The sequence below is a fragment of the Mirounga angustirostris genome, unplaced genomic scaffold (genome assembly GCF_029215605.1).
Source record: "Mirounga angustirostris isolate CCGP_5_RB_7025 unplaced genomic scaffold, mMirAng1.0.hap1 SCAF_2, whole genome shotgun sequence".
In the NCBI taxonomy this organism is placed as follows: Eukaryota; Metazoa; Chordata; class Mammalia; order Carnivora; family Phocidae; genus Mirounga; species Mirounga angustirostris.
In genome coordinates, this window is record NW_026991710.1 from 93,207,924 (window position 1) to 93,224,906 (window position 16,983).

General features: G+C 40.0%; 1 protein-coding gene across 28 annotated transcripts in view; it reads left to right on the forward strand.

Annotated features, from left to right (window-relative positions):
- ANK2 (ankyrin 2) overlaps window positions 1-16,698 on the forward strand; it is a 224,613-nt gene extending 207,915 nt beyond the window's left edge. For 16 of the 28 annotated variants that reach the window (XM_045880577.3, XM_045880578.3, XM_045880549.3 and 13 more), the window contains 8 exons: window positions 2,736-3,021; window positions 4,671-4,959; window positions 7,306-7,398; window positions 7,904-7,987; window positions 8,090-8,254; window positions 9,254-9,436; window positions 10,819-10,910; window positions 14,429-16,698. In XM_045880577.3, the coding sequence (XP_045736533.1) occupies window positions 2,736-3,021; window positions 4,671-4,959; window positions 7,306-7,398; window positions 7,904-7,987; window positions 8,090-8,254; window positions 9,254-9,436; window positions 10,819-10,910; window positions 14,429-14,612 (1,376 nt within the window). In that variant the 3' untranslated portion in view covers window positions 14,613-16,698. The remainder of the gene's footprint in view (window positions 1-2,735; window positions 3,022-4,670; window positions 4,960-7,305; window positions 7,399-7,903; window positions 7,988-8,089; window positions 8,255-9,253; window positions 9,437-10,818; window positions 10,911-14,428) is intronic. The other 12 variants (XM_045880559.3, XM_045880568.3, XM_045880561.3 and 9 more) reach the window with 2 other exon arrangements.
- Window positions 16,699-16,983: the final 285 nt, after the last annotated feature.

Below are 16,983 nucleotides of genomic sequence, written 5' to 3' on the forward strand. Positions count from 1 at the left end.
ACATTTTTCTCATTTTATAGGTACCCATACTGCTCATTCTTGGTTATTTCACCATTGTCCTAACCATTTGGGACTGCTATAACAAAATGCCATGAACTCGGTGGCTTAAACAAGAGAAATTTATTTCTCACAGTTCCAGAGAATGGAAGTCAGAGATCAGGATGACAGCATAGGATCTGGCAAGGGCCCTCCTCTGGATTGCAGATGGCTGTCTTCTTGCTGTGTCCGCACATGGGGGAAAGAGAGCTAGCTAGAGAGCTCTTCGGCCTTTTCTTTTTTTTTTTTAAGATTTTATTTATTTATTTGATAGAGAGAGAGACAGCGAGAGAGGGAACACAAGCAGGGGGAGTGGGAGAGGGAGAAGCAGGCCTCCTGCTGAGCAGGGAGCCCGATGCAGGGCTCGATCCCAGGACTCTGGGATCATGACCCGAGCCGAAGGCAGACGCTTAACGACTGAGCCACCCAGGCGCCCCTCTTCGGCCTTTTCTTATCAGGGCATTAATCTCGTTCCTGAGGGCTCTACCGTCATGACCTAGTTACAGCCCAAAGGCACCACCTCCAAATATTACCACATAGGGATTAGGTTTCATCATATGAATTTTAAGGGGATAGAAACACTCAGTCATAACAACATGGATGACCTATCCAGTGCCCTTGCCTTAGTTCCTGGATGGCACTTCTGATACTTGTGCCTTGTATTCTACGTTAGCTACCCATTTCAGTGGTCACAACCAAGACTGTATCATTACCACTGACTATACTACTCCTGCATCCTAACTTGAAGCATTACACTTACTTCCTCTTTTGCTTCCACACCAACAATTCTGCAAACCCACCGGGACCTCCAGCCATTGGTCCTACCACCTTTTCAGCACTAAAATTTCTCTAATCCATTCTCATTTATTCACATGCTCATTCACTCTCTTTCTTCTTCTCTCTCATCTCTATTTTATACCGAGAATTCTCTTCTTCTTTCCAGCCTCCAACATTTTTCTCTTCTCCTTATTCAAAGCTGATGACCAAGCTTCATATTTCTTAGAAAAAATAAGAATCGTCTGAAGCAAATGTCCATATTCTTTCACAAAATCTACCAACCTAAGTGCATCTCAGTGCCTATACTCTTCCTTCCCTCTGCTATGAAATGTCTTTGCTAAAATCATCATCTCTTCTTTTGTCCTGGATCTCATCCCTTTTTATCCAATTAAGGACCTCACTGCTGTAGTTGTCCTCTGTGGCATCCTACAACTAGACCATGCTCAACAGCACGAAAACATGCTTTAATAGAGCCCATCTTGAAAAACTACACAAAGCAACTCCTTACACTCCATACTCCTCCCTGTATGATTGTTCTGTTTCTCCATTCATTTTATAGAAAATCTCTTCAAAAATATAGTCTAAATTTCCTGTATCTGCTTCAGGTCTTCCTGTTCTCTCTAGAACTGTCTCTAGAATCCATGCCAGTCAGTCTTTTGTCATCACCACCCAACAGAAAACAATCTCATAAAATTCACCAAGTATTTCCTCATTGCCAAATACAGTGAGTAATTTTTCAGTCTTCACCTCATGTGCCCCTTCGTAACATTTGACCAAAAAAATTAATCTCTTCTTAAAATGTTTTCTTCACTCACTTTCCATGATACCCTCCCTTCATGTTTTTTTCCCTCTATTTTACTGGCTATTCTTTCTCAGTTTCTTTCTGTGGCTTCTTTTCCTCGATTTAAATGATGGTGTGTCTTACTGTTCGGTGAAGGCTTGTCCTATCTCCCATCTCTCTCCTTCTTTTATAAATCCCAGAGACCTTTCCTCCCTGCTGTTCACTGGGTACCCTGTGCATTCTCAGGCTTTGGGGCTCTGCTACTTTTTGTTAACTCCACTCTAGAGTGTTCTTCTCTCAGAGCGTCAATACCTTTTTCTCTCACTTACTTCAGGCCTCTGCTCAAAATCATCTCCTAATAGGACTCTTTCCTGACCAATCTATCTAAAATACTAGCCCTATTTGCTCTATACTTTTACCCTGGTTTCTTTTTCTCAGAAAATCTATCATAAATACATATCTGCAGAAATAAAAGTTCAGCGAGGACTTTATCTTGTACACTGCTATGTGTCTAACATCTAAACAGCACCTACTATGTAGCTGATGATATAGATCTGTTGAGTGAATAAATTAATAGATGAATGTCAGTCCTTTCTCTGCTAAAAATTTTTCAGTGGCTCCTCATTGCCTTGGATATAATAAAATTCCTTAGCCTGGCTTGAGAGACCCTCCATAAAGAGGGTACTTACCTCAGAGCGTTGTTAATACAACTTAATACTTGCAAAACACCTAGAACAGTGCCTGACACATAATCAGTATTTAGAATATATTAGCTATTATTATTCTTAAGCTCTAATTCTTCTCACCACTTACAGTGTATGCTTCAGTACCTCAGTCGATGCGTCCTTGTCATCAGGCCGCCTTAAAATGTCACACCCTCTGCATTTCCTTTCCTAATTCTTTAGCCCTGAGTTGGGTGCCCCTGCGTTCATTGGCTGGCACTGTGGCCCGGTCACTCAGCATTTTAATAGACTCTTACTTGCCTGAGATTCGCTCCGCTAGATGATCTGCATCTTGAAAGTCAGCTGTGTTGCCATGGATCTATCACAGGATGTGGCACATTAATAGTTACTTAATAAATATCCATTTAATGTAAATGAGCTTTGATTAAATACTCAATTCAAATTGTTTTCCCCCATAGGGTTCTCAGTCCTTCAGGAGGAGCTAAGCACTGCACAGCATAAGCAGAAAGAGGAGCAAGCTGCTTCTAAAGAGAGCGAGTCCTGCGATCACCCTCCCATTGTCTCAGAGGAAGACATTTCTGTTGGTTATTCCACTTTTCAGGATTACATCCCCAAAGCTGAGGGGGACAGCTCAGCAACAGAGCTCTTTCCCCAAACTCACAAGGAGCAAGTTCAACAGGATTTCTCAGGGAAAATGCAAGACCGGCCTGAAGAGTCATCTCTTGAGTGTCAGCAGGAGTACTTGTGAGTTTCGAAAGAAAGCCTGTCAAATGTCATTCCAAGAAACAAGCCAGTAGGACAAGAGTGCCAGGCGTATACCGTTGGAAATTGTTGTCAAATAACCCCACCAATAACAAGGGCCAGAACTACAGACAAAGAGCAAAAGATTTGAGACATAATTGTGACCGCATTGTGTGGGAGATCTGCTTGAACCAACTTCCAGTTCTGTGACCTTGGGCAAGTCCCAAAGCCCTTTTGGTTTCTGTTTCCACATCTCTAAATTATAGTAATTTATACCCCCTATTCATCTCATAGGGTCACAGGTCAAGGATGTGCCCATGAAAGCATTGTTTCAGCTATAAAATTTCACGTGGACCTCACTCTTACTGCTTCTAAGAGTCCTGCCCCTCACTTCTCTGTGATGCTCTGATATGTGCTAGTTGTCCTACAGCTCGTTCAGAGTGTGAACAGTGACAGGTGAAGAGTGTAGGTGATAGGGGAAACAGCCCTCAGTGTATTTCACCAAAGCGATGGGGTGCCTAACAGTACAATTGGAAACACAGCACAGATTATTCATACAGAATGAAAGACCATTAAAGTGAGGTGGGATGCGGTCAGAGTGGGAGTAAAGGGAAGTTTTCCAGAAAGCTTCTGGCTAAAGGAAGCTACTACAGAGCAGGCAGCTCAGAACTCAAGTTCTGGGCTTTATAGAAGCAAAGGAGAAAGAGAGTTGTTTAAATGGCACTTGTTATTTAGAGAAAGAAAGTAGATCGTGCAAAAGGCAAATGCATCCCCAGCCCTGGAATCTGAGAATAGTGTGTCAGGAGATTACATCATAGCATTTCTCTTGTCATTAAGTGAGCTTTGTGCTGGGGTCACTGGAACTTGAGAAGAGGGTGAAATGGGTAATAAAATCATCTCTTTTTCCACTGAGCCACCTACCAACTACCTTTAGGTTTTAGGGGAGAGCAGAAAGAAGAGAGAAAGAAAAAGGAAAAGGTGGGAAGCAAAGAGGGCATATCAATTTGGGCACTTAATATCTATGGAGTGACAGAAATTTGCAATAAGTTAAACAGAAAAAGCAGAGAATTTTCTTCCTTAGAAAATGAGGTTACAAAGATTGCCTTGGAGTAACTCCAAACTATATCAGTAGAAAAAGTTTTAACCAGGTCTTTCCATCAAGTAATACAGTTTTCCAGAGGTATAATAAGACTCTCCATATTTACAATTATGATAATGATATTAACATGGGGTTTTTAGATTGGTTTCTAGAAATTTTCCCCAAACTGATTCTTGCTTTGAAAGCCTTATTATCTACAGATCTTTGTTATATAAACCTCCTCAAATCTTCAAGATCACCTTGAGTTATCAAAGAAAAGATGAATTTATAATTTATATACTTTGTAGAGATTAGGAAATAGTAATACATTTTGGGATAATTTTTATCTTTAGAATACATCTTTCCCAGTCAATGCTAGATCATTGATTTGTAACTCTATATGATATCTTACATCTGATTTTTATTCAACTTTCATTTCTTGGCCACATTTACAAAAGTTATTTTGACTTCCATGGGCCATGAGATAAATTCCATTTTTCCTTCTAATTCCCTTGCTTCGGCAGGAGGAGAAATGCATATGCTCTCATGGTATAGCTTGGCTTTTCCATTTCAGTGTGACAACCCCAGGGACGGAAGTGTCAGAGACTCAAAAGGCTACGGCTGTATCTGGCTCTCCCAGCAAGACCCCTGAGGAAATTAGGACCCCTCCTGAGGAGGAGAGGCCATACCTCCAGACCCCAACATCTAGTGAGCAGGGAGACTCTCCCATCATACAAGAACCCGAAGAGCCCCCAGAACACGGGGAGGAGAGTTCTCAGAAAACCAGCCTTGTGATAGTGGAGTCTGCTGATGACCAGCCACAGGCCCTTGAAAGACTCGATGAAGATGCAGCTTTCCATAAGGTAAGAATCTCCTCCATTTCCTTGCCCATAGGCAGCAAAGCTACAAACCTTCCCCAATTTCCATTTCTCTGATGGCTTATTTTTTCTCTGAAAAAAATTAACCTGGGTCATGTGAACCCCTCAATCCCTTTTAAACCTGGGGACCAGAGAATCTAGAAAAAAAAAGATACACAGTCCAATTCTAGCTATTTGACCACGAGCCCTAATTTTACAATTGGAAAACTTTTTGCTGAGGAAAATGAACACTGGGGTGAAACAAGATCCCTGATGTGGCTTTTCAAAATTGATAATCATGGGCGTGCAGACTAGTGAGAGGGATTCACAGGGCCTCAGGTAAGTGCCGGCCGTGGCACCATGTGGGAGCCAGACTCTGGTTAGATCTGTCCGTGCTGGCAGGTGATGAGCAGGCAGACAGACTGTAGATTTCCAGTGGGGTTTACCTCCCCAGACAAATTTTTCTCGTTAAAGGAAAGGTTATTTCCAAAATAGACCTCCTTATGTCTATTTTAAGAATGACTTTGACAGAGGACCTGGTACCTAAACTTACTGCTGATTCAGAATGTCAGAATCCCTGACAGGGGTAGGAGCTGACATCAGTCACACTGTTTCCTTTGTCATTACGTGCGTTTTGATGTTGCGAAGAAGCGTGGAGACCATCTTAGAAATTCATTTAAGCCATTTATTCTCAAAGTGTATTCTAAACTGTTTATATTCCTCAGCATTAACGGCAGGGATTTGAGCCCTCCTCAGAGCTCCTGAATCGAAATGAACCTCAGAGAGGGAAGGGGGACCCAGCATGTGCATTTTAAATAACTCCCTAGATGATTCTCATGCACACACACAAAAAGGGCCAGAATCTGTTTGCATTAAACGTAATTTAACATAAATTATATATTTTTCCTTCTAGAATTCAAAAACATTTTCTACATCAAAGTGTTTTTAAAGCATTAATATATGTCTCAGTAGTGAAGAATGAGTTATATAAAAGAACTGAAACTTTTTGGGGAAACGAGTGATACAACTTATCTGTGGGCTTAAGGCCTACATTTATTTTTCTTCACTATGAGGATGACATCTGCTAGCAGGATTTGTCTAAAATCATAACTAGAATTAGGAGAGGTTCAGGCAAGTGAGAACTGTGTCCCAATTTTGGCAGTTATCTTAAATAATGAATTCATTCCATGAATGCAATTTTATTTTAAGTTTACCTTTGCACAGAATGATTCATCTCCCAAGTTCTTGGCTTAAATGAATTCTAGTAAAAATGTTTCAAAGATGCTATCTGAACCCAGAAGCCTAAGAATCCACTGGCTAAATGAAGTATAGATTTCAAACAGTTATTTGGATAATTCATTTATTTTTTCAATGCACATAAAAAATTTTTGATAAGTCCTTCTGTACTCCACTTTATACACAGGTCTGTTCCATTTATTCGTGATGAATATCCGATTATTTCTGTGATGCTTCCTATTTTGACCCTTAACTTCTCATGACCCTATCTTGAGGATCCAATTTTGGTCACTTTTCTTGCTGATCATATTTCTAAGCAGCAGATTCCTGAATGTATTTAAAGTATAATTTGGTTTAGATTTTACAGGTTTTAGCAGAAAAGCATATAGAAATACATCAGATATTTAAAAATATGTTGGAAAAAAATGTCATTGAGTTTTCTTTAAAAAAAAAAAAATCATCCTATTAGGAAAGAGTGATGTGATAGGATGCTCCCAAGATATATGTTCTAATCTAAAATTATGTTTTTAGCTCCATATCTGACTCTGGGCCAGACCCATAAAATCAGACTGGCCAGTGCATCTTAACTTCTCTGCAGAATGAGTCTGATGTTATTCATAGGCTGCCTTCTTTGGTGACAGAGAGGCGCTCTACTGGCTAGATAACAGCTATTCGGAAACTGTTTTAGCAGAAAGTTCTGCTACAGGCATAAGTTATTTCTCTACCTGTGGGTTAATCATTCCAAGCCTAAAGCCTGAGTGTCAATGGCTTATCAATGTTTTTTGTGCTACTTAAGTTCTGTGTTTACATCTGGTCATTTATCAGGACTTTAAGTCCAAGAAGTGATGTGGACAAGCTGTATATTTCTTCTGACAGATTTTGACAGATGGGCACTCAGACAGCTTTCAGAATTCCAGAATTTTCTTTTCATTCATTGAACAAAAAAACTATATTCTTATCGAAGTGTGAGACACACACCTGTTTGCCCTGCTGGCTTTTCCACCAAAGCCTCCAGGAATGAGACTTTCAGAAAACAAGTGTGAACTAAAGCAGAAACCAGTAGTGAAGACATTCCTTAGCATGTTAAACAAAACAATGCTTCCATGCTTCCACCAGGAGCTAACAGAGGAATTAGGTGAGCTGGAGACCAGCTCAGATGAGGAGGCGATGGTAACTACCAGGGTTGTCCGCCGACGAGTGATTATTCAGGTACCAGCTGTTACCTTACTGCACGTCCGGGACACTTCTGTCCCCATAACCTGTAGAGAGTGATGGACCTGGAGCAGTGAGGGCTTGGCATGCTCTTTAGGTAGTGCATGGCCATTCAAAGGCAGATCCCTAACTCTCCTAAGTTTGGTTTGTTAAAAACAATGCAGCGGTGATGACGGTGGCAGCCCGCCTCCAAGAGAACGAACAGCAAGAGCAAGAGCGCTTCCTCCTTCCGCCCACCTCACCTCGCTTGTCTGTTTTTGTTTGTGCGTTTGTTTTACACCTAACTGTGGTCCAGTTCTCCTAAGCATGTTATTACCCACCTTTTCTTTTTTTTTCTTTCTTTCTTTCTTTTAAACATACTACTCGACAGGACTTGGCATCTCCACAGTGCTTCCCAGTAGCTTCCTTCATTTTCTAACATGGTGCACCTTATAAGCCCTTGGGAGGAGTTTCTCAGAATTGTTGCCAAACACTGAGTGACCCTTTTTTCTCAACCATTTAGGGAGATGATATGCCTGACATACCCCCGGAAACAGTCACAGAAGAAGAATACATTGATGAGCAGGGACACACTGTGGTCAAGAAGGTACTATCCTAACATGGTTGATTTCGAAACTCCTGCTTAAAACGTATCTGTCCCTCGGTGCTGCCCCTCAAAAACAAGATCCATGAATAAAATATCTTTCAGGTCACTAGGAAAATCATTAGGCGGTACGTATCCTCTGATGGCACAGAGAAAGAGGAGGTTACAATGCGGGGAACGGCCCAGGGACCCATCAGCATTGAGGAAGGAGATGGCTATTCCAAAGTCATGAAGCGCATTGTATTAAAGAGTGACACCGAACAGTCAGAGGTAAGATCATCTGCTTCTCCAACCTGATTTTACGGAGAAGTGTGAAATGGAGTCGAAAGAGGTGGGTGTGACTGTTTACCCACATTGGCCCCACTGCTCCCCCTTATCTGGCACCCTGCTTTCAGTTTGCACATTCATTTTTTTCTTCATGATTTTGTGGCATTTTAAAACAACCACTGAGGAGATCTGTAGCCATTATACTCGTGATCTCTGTTTGGTCCTTCTTATTTCTGTTTTCTATTATGGTTGCATACGTACAACAGAAATCCAAAAGTCAAATTTTAAAAGGCCAGGATCCCATTGGCTGGCAAACAGTATGTCACAGGAAGCCCCCGCACAATTGTGTCCTGGGCAGCGTGGCAGCCTCTGTAGGGCCCTGTCGATCAATATTTGATATTTAACCTTGTGCATTTCAGAGTCACTAAAGCCAGGGTCCAGAAACTCCCTGGTCTATAGTTTTCTTTCTTTCCATTCTACTCTCTTTGAGGAATGTTTGCTCTCTATGACATATGATTTGTGACATCCTCACTGTTTTGCATTCATTCACATCCTCAAAATGTTGTTATTATGCACAAAGTTTCTCCAGAAATCTACTGTTTTGGTTTGTCATATCTTTGAGAGTTTCTCCTTTGGGGATTAATTTCATCTTCATAATGCCAAAACTATTTAAACGTGGAGGAAGGGTTCATCAATAGGCTGTTATGCCCGCATTGCACTGAGCAATCGGTTCTTATTCACAATACTTCCTGATGGTTTTTTGTTCACGTGACTCATGAGTGGTTGGTTTGGTCCTGTGTACATGGAGTTCATGACAGAGGCATTACCAACTGATTATAGGCTTTTTCTTTCTTTTTGTAACTGCTTCTCTTTTCCAAAATACTGTTTTCTGGAAGACTGGTATAAACCAGTGTAGGGTTTTGGTTTTTTGACATAGAAAAATTCATCACTGTGACCTTGTGGCAGTCAGAAACCGTGTATCATGTGTCCTTCATCCATTAGGTAACTTGGTCTGAGCCCAGCATTTTGTCCAGTACCTCACAATTTCAGGCTGAACCAGTGGAAGGCCGTAGAGTCAGCAAAGTTGTTAAAACAACTATGGTACATGGAGAGAGGATGGAGAAACATCTGGGTGATTCTAGTTTAGCCACTGATCTTCCTTCAGCCAAAGATGACTTTGAAGAGGTATAGAAGCATTATCACTTTTGTGTTTTCGTGTTGTGTATGTGTATTTTATGTTTGCTTTGTGTTTAAAAAGAAAATGGTTTATCATTATGTCATTCCATATATGTATTCGTGGAAGTGTGCAGAATAATTCAAGAGAGTAGAATTCCTGCGTGAATAACTTGTACAGTGAGGTAATGTTTCCACAACTTGTGGTATTCATCGTTATCACCTTAAATGCTTTTAAAAATCTAGATGACCTGGATTCACTTCAGCTGAATCAGAATCAGAATCTCTGGAATTAGGACATGATTGTACGTCTTGCTTGGAAGACCCAGAAGTGACTTCCCAATTAATAAGAGAAAGAAATAAATAGGTTGCAAATTGTCTTTACTAGCTAATATTCTCAAATATTTCCAAAGATTGGCATTAAAGAAAATTCAGTTTTATTTTAAACCTAGAAATAAAATAAGCATTTATAATTATTTAAGTTCTGATTTTCAGTAATTAGAAAATGGGTCCACAGTGACAGATCCACAGACCCTTACTAGGATTCAAAAATTCAAAAATTCTGAAAACCAAGACTTGTAGGTTAGTAGCAAGTTAATTTGGGAGTAAAATTTAATATGAACTGACATGGAGCTATTAGGACATGGAGGGGTTTTTAGTCCTACCTAGAGTGAATATTCACATGCTTTGCTTTTGATATATTTATGAGATTGATTACAGGATGCTGCCCCAACCCCTTCTGGGATATTAGAACATACAGTGTATATATCATATTACCTGTCTAAAATCCAAAAAGAAAAAATTCTGGATTCTGAAACACATCTGGCCCCAAGGGTTTTGACTAAGGGATTGTGGGCATATGCAAATATCTACAAAACATTTTTTGCTATTGAGACATTTTGAAGTTAAATTGTACACGTGTGTCCTCTTCTGTACCCACAGTATGCATTGAGATTATATATGAATGCATTGAGATATGAAAAGCATACCTTATTTAAATACTTTTAAGGAAAGTATCTTGCCCTTGGATAATCAGAAGATGAATTGTGTGAGTTGTACACTTCGGGCCTTATTCACTTGTTGCTTATTTTGCCTCTGATCGTTATATTTATCGGTAGAGTCTCCACTGGGGAAAGGAGGGTGAGATGAGGAGAAGATTAAAAGTCACTCAGTACAGATGTTATTTACCAGCATTTATAAAGCATTGTAGTCCATGTCCCTCACAAATAGGAGAAATTTAAATAAAACTCAATTCTTACACTTGATCCCGAAATTGTATTTATTTATCCTTTCAAGTATAGCTTTTTATACTTACTATTGATTAAGCACAGGAATAGATTATTTTTAAGTCTATGGTTTATGATGGGTTTTGTCCTGTTTTCTTTTTTCTTCAGGCTTTGAGTTATACAGGTAGCCACATGAAAGTGCACTTCCCCAGTTTAGTAGAGAATGAAATCCTGAAAGAGGATGGATCAATAATTAAAAGGTTTGGGTTAGCATGGGGTTATGCTTTGCCAACTAACACCTGAAATTTTTTTCCAATTTTAAGAAAAGAAAAGTAGCCCCTACATATACCCTAACATCCCTTGGGAACTTCCAACTCTCTCTGTATTGTACACTTTTGTCAAGTGGTAGATCTGTCAGTGTGTCCTACCGATAGTGTCCTCTTCATGCTTTGAAAGTAATAGCAAGGCTTGAGGAGAATGAGACACCTGTTTACACAATCACTCCTTGGACTTTAACAAGTCATCCATTTTGCTGAGGCCAGCTGAGGTGGGCTCTTCCACTGTGTTGATAGATTTGGGGCACATATGAAGAGGAATCTAATCAGCTGTTCACAAATTAATCTTGTGACCAGCTACCTTCAGCTCAATCTTAGCAAATCATAACTGTGTGGTACATGCTTTTGGGTTTTTTTTTTTTTTAACCTCCTTCTAAAAGCTTTAAGCTGTTTCATGATCCCGCATGTGAATGGCAAATAACATGAGCATGAGTTTGATATCCACAAACCTGAATGTACCTAGCAATGCTGAAACCAGGGACTCTACTAAGTTAAAGTGTCATAAAAGCAGTAAGCAGCTCACTTTTATACCTATGAAAGGGGACCAGCTCTGAAACTCTCTGGTTAGCCCGTCCCTGTTACCTATTTGATGTATGAACTTGAGAATCCTTGCCTCTTGCCTCATCTCCTGGCCCTTCTCTTTGGTCCTCTAGCAGCACCATGCTAATAAAGTGCCCTCCACTTCTCAGGGAAAAGACACAATGGAAATTCAAGTTACTATTGTGCTTTTCACTTCATTGTGAAGAAGAAAAAGATTGTCATTTATAGTACTCTACAAAGCTATTTTTAGCCTGTAGAACATAATAATTAGGAACAGTGAATTAAAGGTTCTGTCACAATTCCGCCCTCCAATCACATGGGAACAACAGCAGCAGCTAAGAATTTAAGAGTGTAATTGCTCAGAGAACTTTAAAAAATGCTACGTAAATTAAGGATAAAGTGCCTTTTATACTCTGAACTTTTAAGTCTTTTATTCAGTTACTCAGACAAAACCACATAAACCATGTACACACCCTAGCATCATGAGATTTTTAAATTGGAATACATTTAGAGACCAGTTAATCCAAAGTTCTCAGTTATAGCTGGTGAATTTGAAGCCAGGGACATAGACAACTCAATTAAATTCTATAGCTATTTAGTTCTGGAATGTATTTGTCATGTATAACACTTTTATCTTGTACGAAGACATTTTATCGTACCCACTGCCCCCCTGATCTACATAAGGGTAGATTCATTCCACTGCTTGAGTTATATGCATATGCATACTCATAAACACATTCATCTACACATATCTGCACAAAATATCAGGGTTTGCCCTGTGATAGAAGCTTATTGCCCGCCCCCCCACACACACACCAATTAATGAAGGCTTCTCTTAGCTCTTGGCAGAAATAATCAGATATTTGCCTTTTGGGAGAAGAAAAATATGGGTGCTGAATAGTTAGAAAAATATGATCTGGTTTCAATCATTGGAACCAAATTTGATGTTCTTATTAAGAGGAACAAATTTAGGGTGCCTCGGTGGCTCAGTCGGTTAAGCCTCTGACTCAGGTCATGATCTCAGGGTCCTGGGATTGAGCCCTGCATTGGGCTCCATGCTCAGCAGGGAATCTGCTTGAGGATTCTTTCTTCCTTTCTCTTCCCCCAACTCTCTCTCTCTCAAATAAATAAATAAATAAATAAATAAATAAATATTTTTTTTTAAAAAAAGGAACAAATTTAAGTTTGCTTTCAGATACAAAATAATTCATGTGGTATCAAAGGAAGGAAGAGAACAAGAGAACATGAGACAAGAAGGAAGGAGCCCAAAAGAAAGCTGAAAGTATTTTGGCTAATAGAACCCTTTAAAAAAAAAATCAGGATGATCTTCAATGCATGGCAGTGTTAGAAGGTAGAATAATGATAAGGACAGAACCTCCAGCTTCTTAACACTAGGAATCCATAAGAAAATTGCTGGGTAAAGTCACAAAAACTGCTCATTTCTTCCGTGGTTTTCAGTGAAGATGCATGGCATCATGGTTACAGATTCAGGCTCTGGAATCTTGGAGTCTTGGCCCCACTTCATACTAACTGTGTTATTTTGTATTTGGAGCATTGCTTAAAATCTCTGAGATTCATTTTCCTTATTCATTATAATAATAGTGCCTGGCACAGAAAAATGTTCACCACATATTTACAGAATGAGTAATTATACTTAGAAGTAGTGAGAAGAAGAGAGGGTGTACAAATTACAGCATAATCATTTTCAAGTAGGGAGATGGGAAAATGGTAGTACAAAATATCACAGAACATCAGAACCCCTTTTGTCGACTAATCACTATTCAGGAGGGAGCCAAGAAAGCAGCAGACTGTTCAATGGCATAGAAGACCAAAAATGGGCAAAGTCCATGGAGATCTGAGCAGATGGAGGAAGAATTTGTCTCTCGGTATTCTTTCTCTTTCCTCTCTCTTCCCCACCATCTCTAGATGAAGTTTTGACACCTGGGCAGACCCTCATCTTTCACTGGTAGTCACCTTCCTCTAGGCTGATAGAATGAGATTCCGGTTTTTAAAGATCCGTGTCTCATGGAAAAGTTTTCCTAGAACAGGATGCAACTCTAAGGATTAAGCTGGCAGCTAAGGTGTTTAAAAAAATCAAAAACTATTTTTCTCAGCCTGTCAAAAGGTACATATGGAATCCCTGTTTCAGGATGAGCCGAGCTTGCTTCCTTCCTTCCTTCCTTCCTTCCTTCCTTCCTTCCTTCCTTCCTTCCTTCCTCTCCCTTCCCTTCCCTTCCCTTCCCTTCCCTTCCCTTCCCTTCCCTTCCCTTCCCTTCCCTTCCCTTCCCTTCCCTCCCCTCCCCTCCCCTCCCCTCCCCTCCCCTCCCCTCCTCTCCCCTTCCTTTCCTTTCCTCTTTCTTTCTTTCTTTTTAAGATTTATTTGTTTATTTTAGAAAGAGAGAGAACGAGCAGAAGGGGCAGAAGGAGGGAGAGAGATTCTCAAACAGATCCCTGCTGAGTGTGGAGCCCCATGCGTGGCTTGATCCCACGACTCCAAGATCACAACCTGAGCCAAAATGAAGAGTTGGATGCCCAACCAACTGCTCCATGCAGGAGTCCCGAGCCAAGCTCTTTCAAATCAGTGCACCTTAAACAAAACATGAATGATTATATGGTTTCTTTTGGAGAGAATCGTATTAAAGCATGGTTTTATTTATCTGAAATAGTTCTTAAAGTTTTAAAAAGATATTCTTTGTTCTGAAACACTTTAAAACATTTCATGACTCATGTCAGATAGGAGCGGCCATGTTTAAAAGAAAGATGTGGAAAGATGGCTAGTGTAGAAGTATCCAGAGGTATGACAGTAAAGTACTTTCATGTCATGGTTATTTACCCCCATTCCGAAGATGGTGGCTGTGTTTTAGTGAAGAAAGCATAAATCTCTCTTGTCTGCTTTCCTCCAGGACAACAATGAGTAAAGCCAGTACACAGAAGAGGGCTGTGGTGAAGGACCAGCATGGAAAACGCATTTACTTGGAGCACCTGGAGGATGTACCAGAAGCACTAGACCAAGATGACCTCCAGCGCGACCTCCAGCAACTCCTTCGGCATTTCTGCAAGGAGGACTCAAAGCAAGAGGCCAAATGAGGGGCTGCCCAGTCCTCACACCAGAAACCACACATTCACTCAATATGCAACTTCCCGTTTCATTAGCAGAGTGACCTACCCGGCCTAATGGGATACCCTGACACTTCCACTTTTAGCAAATACACACTGCATTCTGTTTCAGTTTTTCCCCCCGTCCTCTTTAACTGTAAGCTAATTTGTGACCAAAGATAGCATCCTTCCGTCTGGATGCTGTATCCACTACTTTGTTGTGTCTGTGCTAAATTGAGAACTGGCCACCTCCATCGTTCTTTGCTCCTGAACAAACTCCATGAACATCCATCGATCAGAAGAACTTCACCTACAGACCTCTTCAAGTGATGATACCTAGGAGTCCTCCCGAGGGATATCCTTGTACCATGTATATAGCTCAAATGCTCAGATGAACAACATATTAAAATTAAAACCACTGCCTATCATAACTACACTGGGCATCATGGAATAAAAGGCCTCTAGAAATTGCTGAACAATGGTTAATTAAGATATTGCTAACACAATCGAATGATAATACAGTTCTACCGCAAAAGAAGCACTTCAGACCTACCGTGTCCTTAGAACTTCCAGAGTAGCCATTGCTCCTAGTTAAAGATGGGTTAATAACCTCAAGGAACTCTCCTAACTAAGCACTTAATGCTGGTGCTGGCCAGCCTTGATTTATGATTCTCCAACAGCCACACGAGGGAGGGGAGAAGGGGGGAGCAGAAGGCAAAAGGAACAAAACAATGAGGTATTCAGCTGCTAGCAGCCACATCCTGTGGCATTCTAGCATCTTCAGGTCTTTTAGATTTTGGACACATTGGCAGGGTATTTTAAAAGCTATAACTACTGTAGTTTTCCAGTTTTCATTGCTGCTTTAGCAAACCACGCTGTCTTATTGGTGGTACTTTCTTCTGGCCACTGCACTGTAGATAATTCATTGGAAACAAGATTTACCCACTACGCAAAAGGTTAGACTCCTTCACCATGTTGGAGTGGTTCTCCCCCGCCCCGGGTTTATATCTTCTCTAATACCTGCATGTAGCATTTAAAAATCAAAACCACAGTCAAAACTCCTCTTCTAATCACACTGATGGTTTTCATTCTTTTGACCCTGAGCAAGCACTTTTCACTTTCCGCTAGGTCTGTTTTTTAGCTTGCAGACAAGGTTGAGAAATCCTTACAAATTTGGTTTTGGTTAAAATTTTTGATTTATTTATTTGAAATCCAAACTCCCTTGGAAACTCTTAAGTGCATTTGTGCACTTTTTTGTTTGTTTCAGAGAAGGAACTTTAATCATCTGAGTGATTTCCATGTCCTATTCCTTATTCCTCTAGTGGTTGAAGCTGTGTAGCATTTTAACATATATATATATTCACAAATATATTCATATAAACAATATACATTTCGAATCAGTTATTTGTTAAAGAAAAGTATATTCAATGAAGATGAAATTTAAAAAAAAAAAAGTCTATCCTCCAGGGATTGAACATTTTCCAATTCTATCTGGTCTTTTCCTGTTGTGCAAAAATGACTCATTGCTCCGAATGTCAAAAACAAATGTGACAAACAATGGCACTTCATCGTTTCAAGCAATGTTGCCAAGGGAGAAAATTTCCTGGGAGGGAGGTTTCCCACAAGCCAAATCTCTTAAAGCCTCAAATGCTAGCACTTTCCGGCAGTTGGATAGGAAATCAAACTTTCTTTGGCAGCCAAAATGAGAGAGGCTCATGGTGAAACTTTTTGAGACACACCATGGCCTTCTTGTCAAAACCTTCACTGGAGCTCAAGAAAAGCATTTCTGTTGTGTTATTTGCAATGCAGATGATGTCTGTGTAACAACATAATGGTTATTCACCTTTTTTTGATTTTTGATTTTTGCTGTGTAATCAAAAAACTTGAATACTGTGAGAAGAAGTGAATTTTCAGTTGATGAATCAGCATCTTGTTCCCATGGTGATAACACTAATTGAATATATCTATGAGGGCATGTATTAGTTAATGGAAAAAAAAAATACAACACTAACAATACATAGCTGCAATGTGTACAATGGCTGATTTAATTAAATAAAATGTACAAGTGTTAAATGTGGCAACAGTGATTTATTCTTCTTTATCACTTAATCTGTGATTTCAGGAGATAAGATTATTGAAGAGATGACATGGGATTTGAAGCCAAAAAGGACACAAATCGCTCTTTTCCTTGTAGTTTTTATTTAGTGACAAATATGCTATATGCCCCAGAGCACTGTTTTAAGCACTGAGATGAACAGAGTTTGTCCTTGCCCTCAAAAAACTTTTGTTTTTGTTATGCAAAAGGAGAAAGACAAAGATTTATATTTAGTTTGGGGATCGTTAGCAAATAAAAAAATAGCAA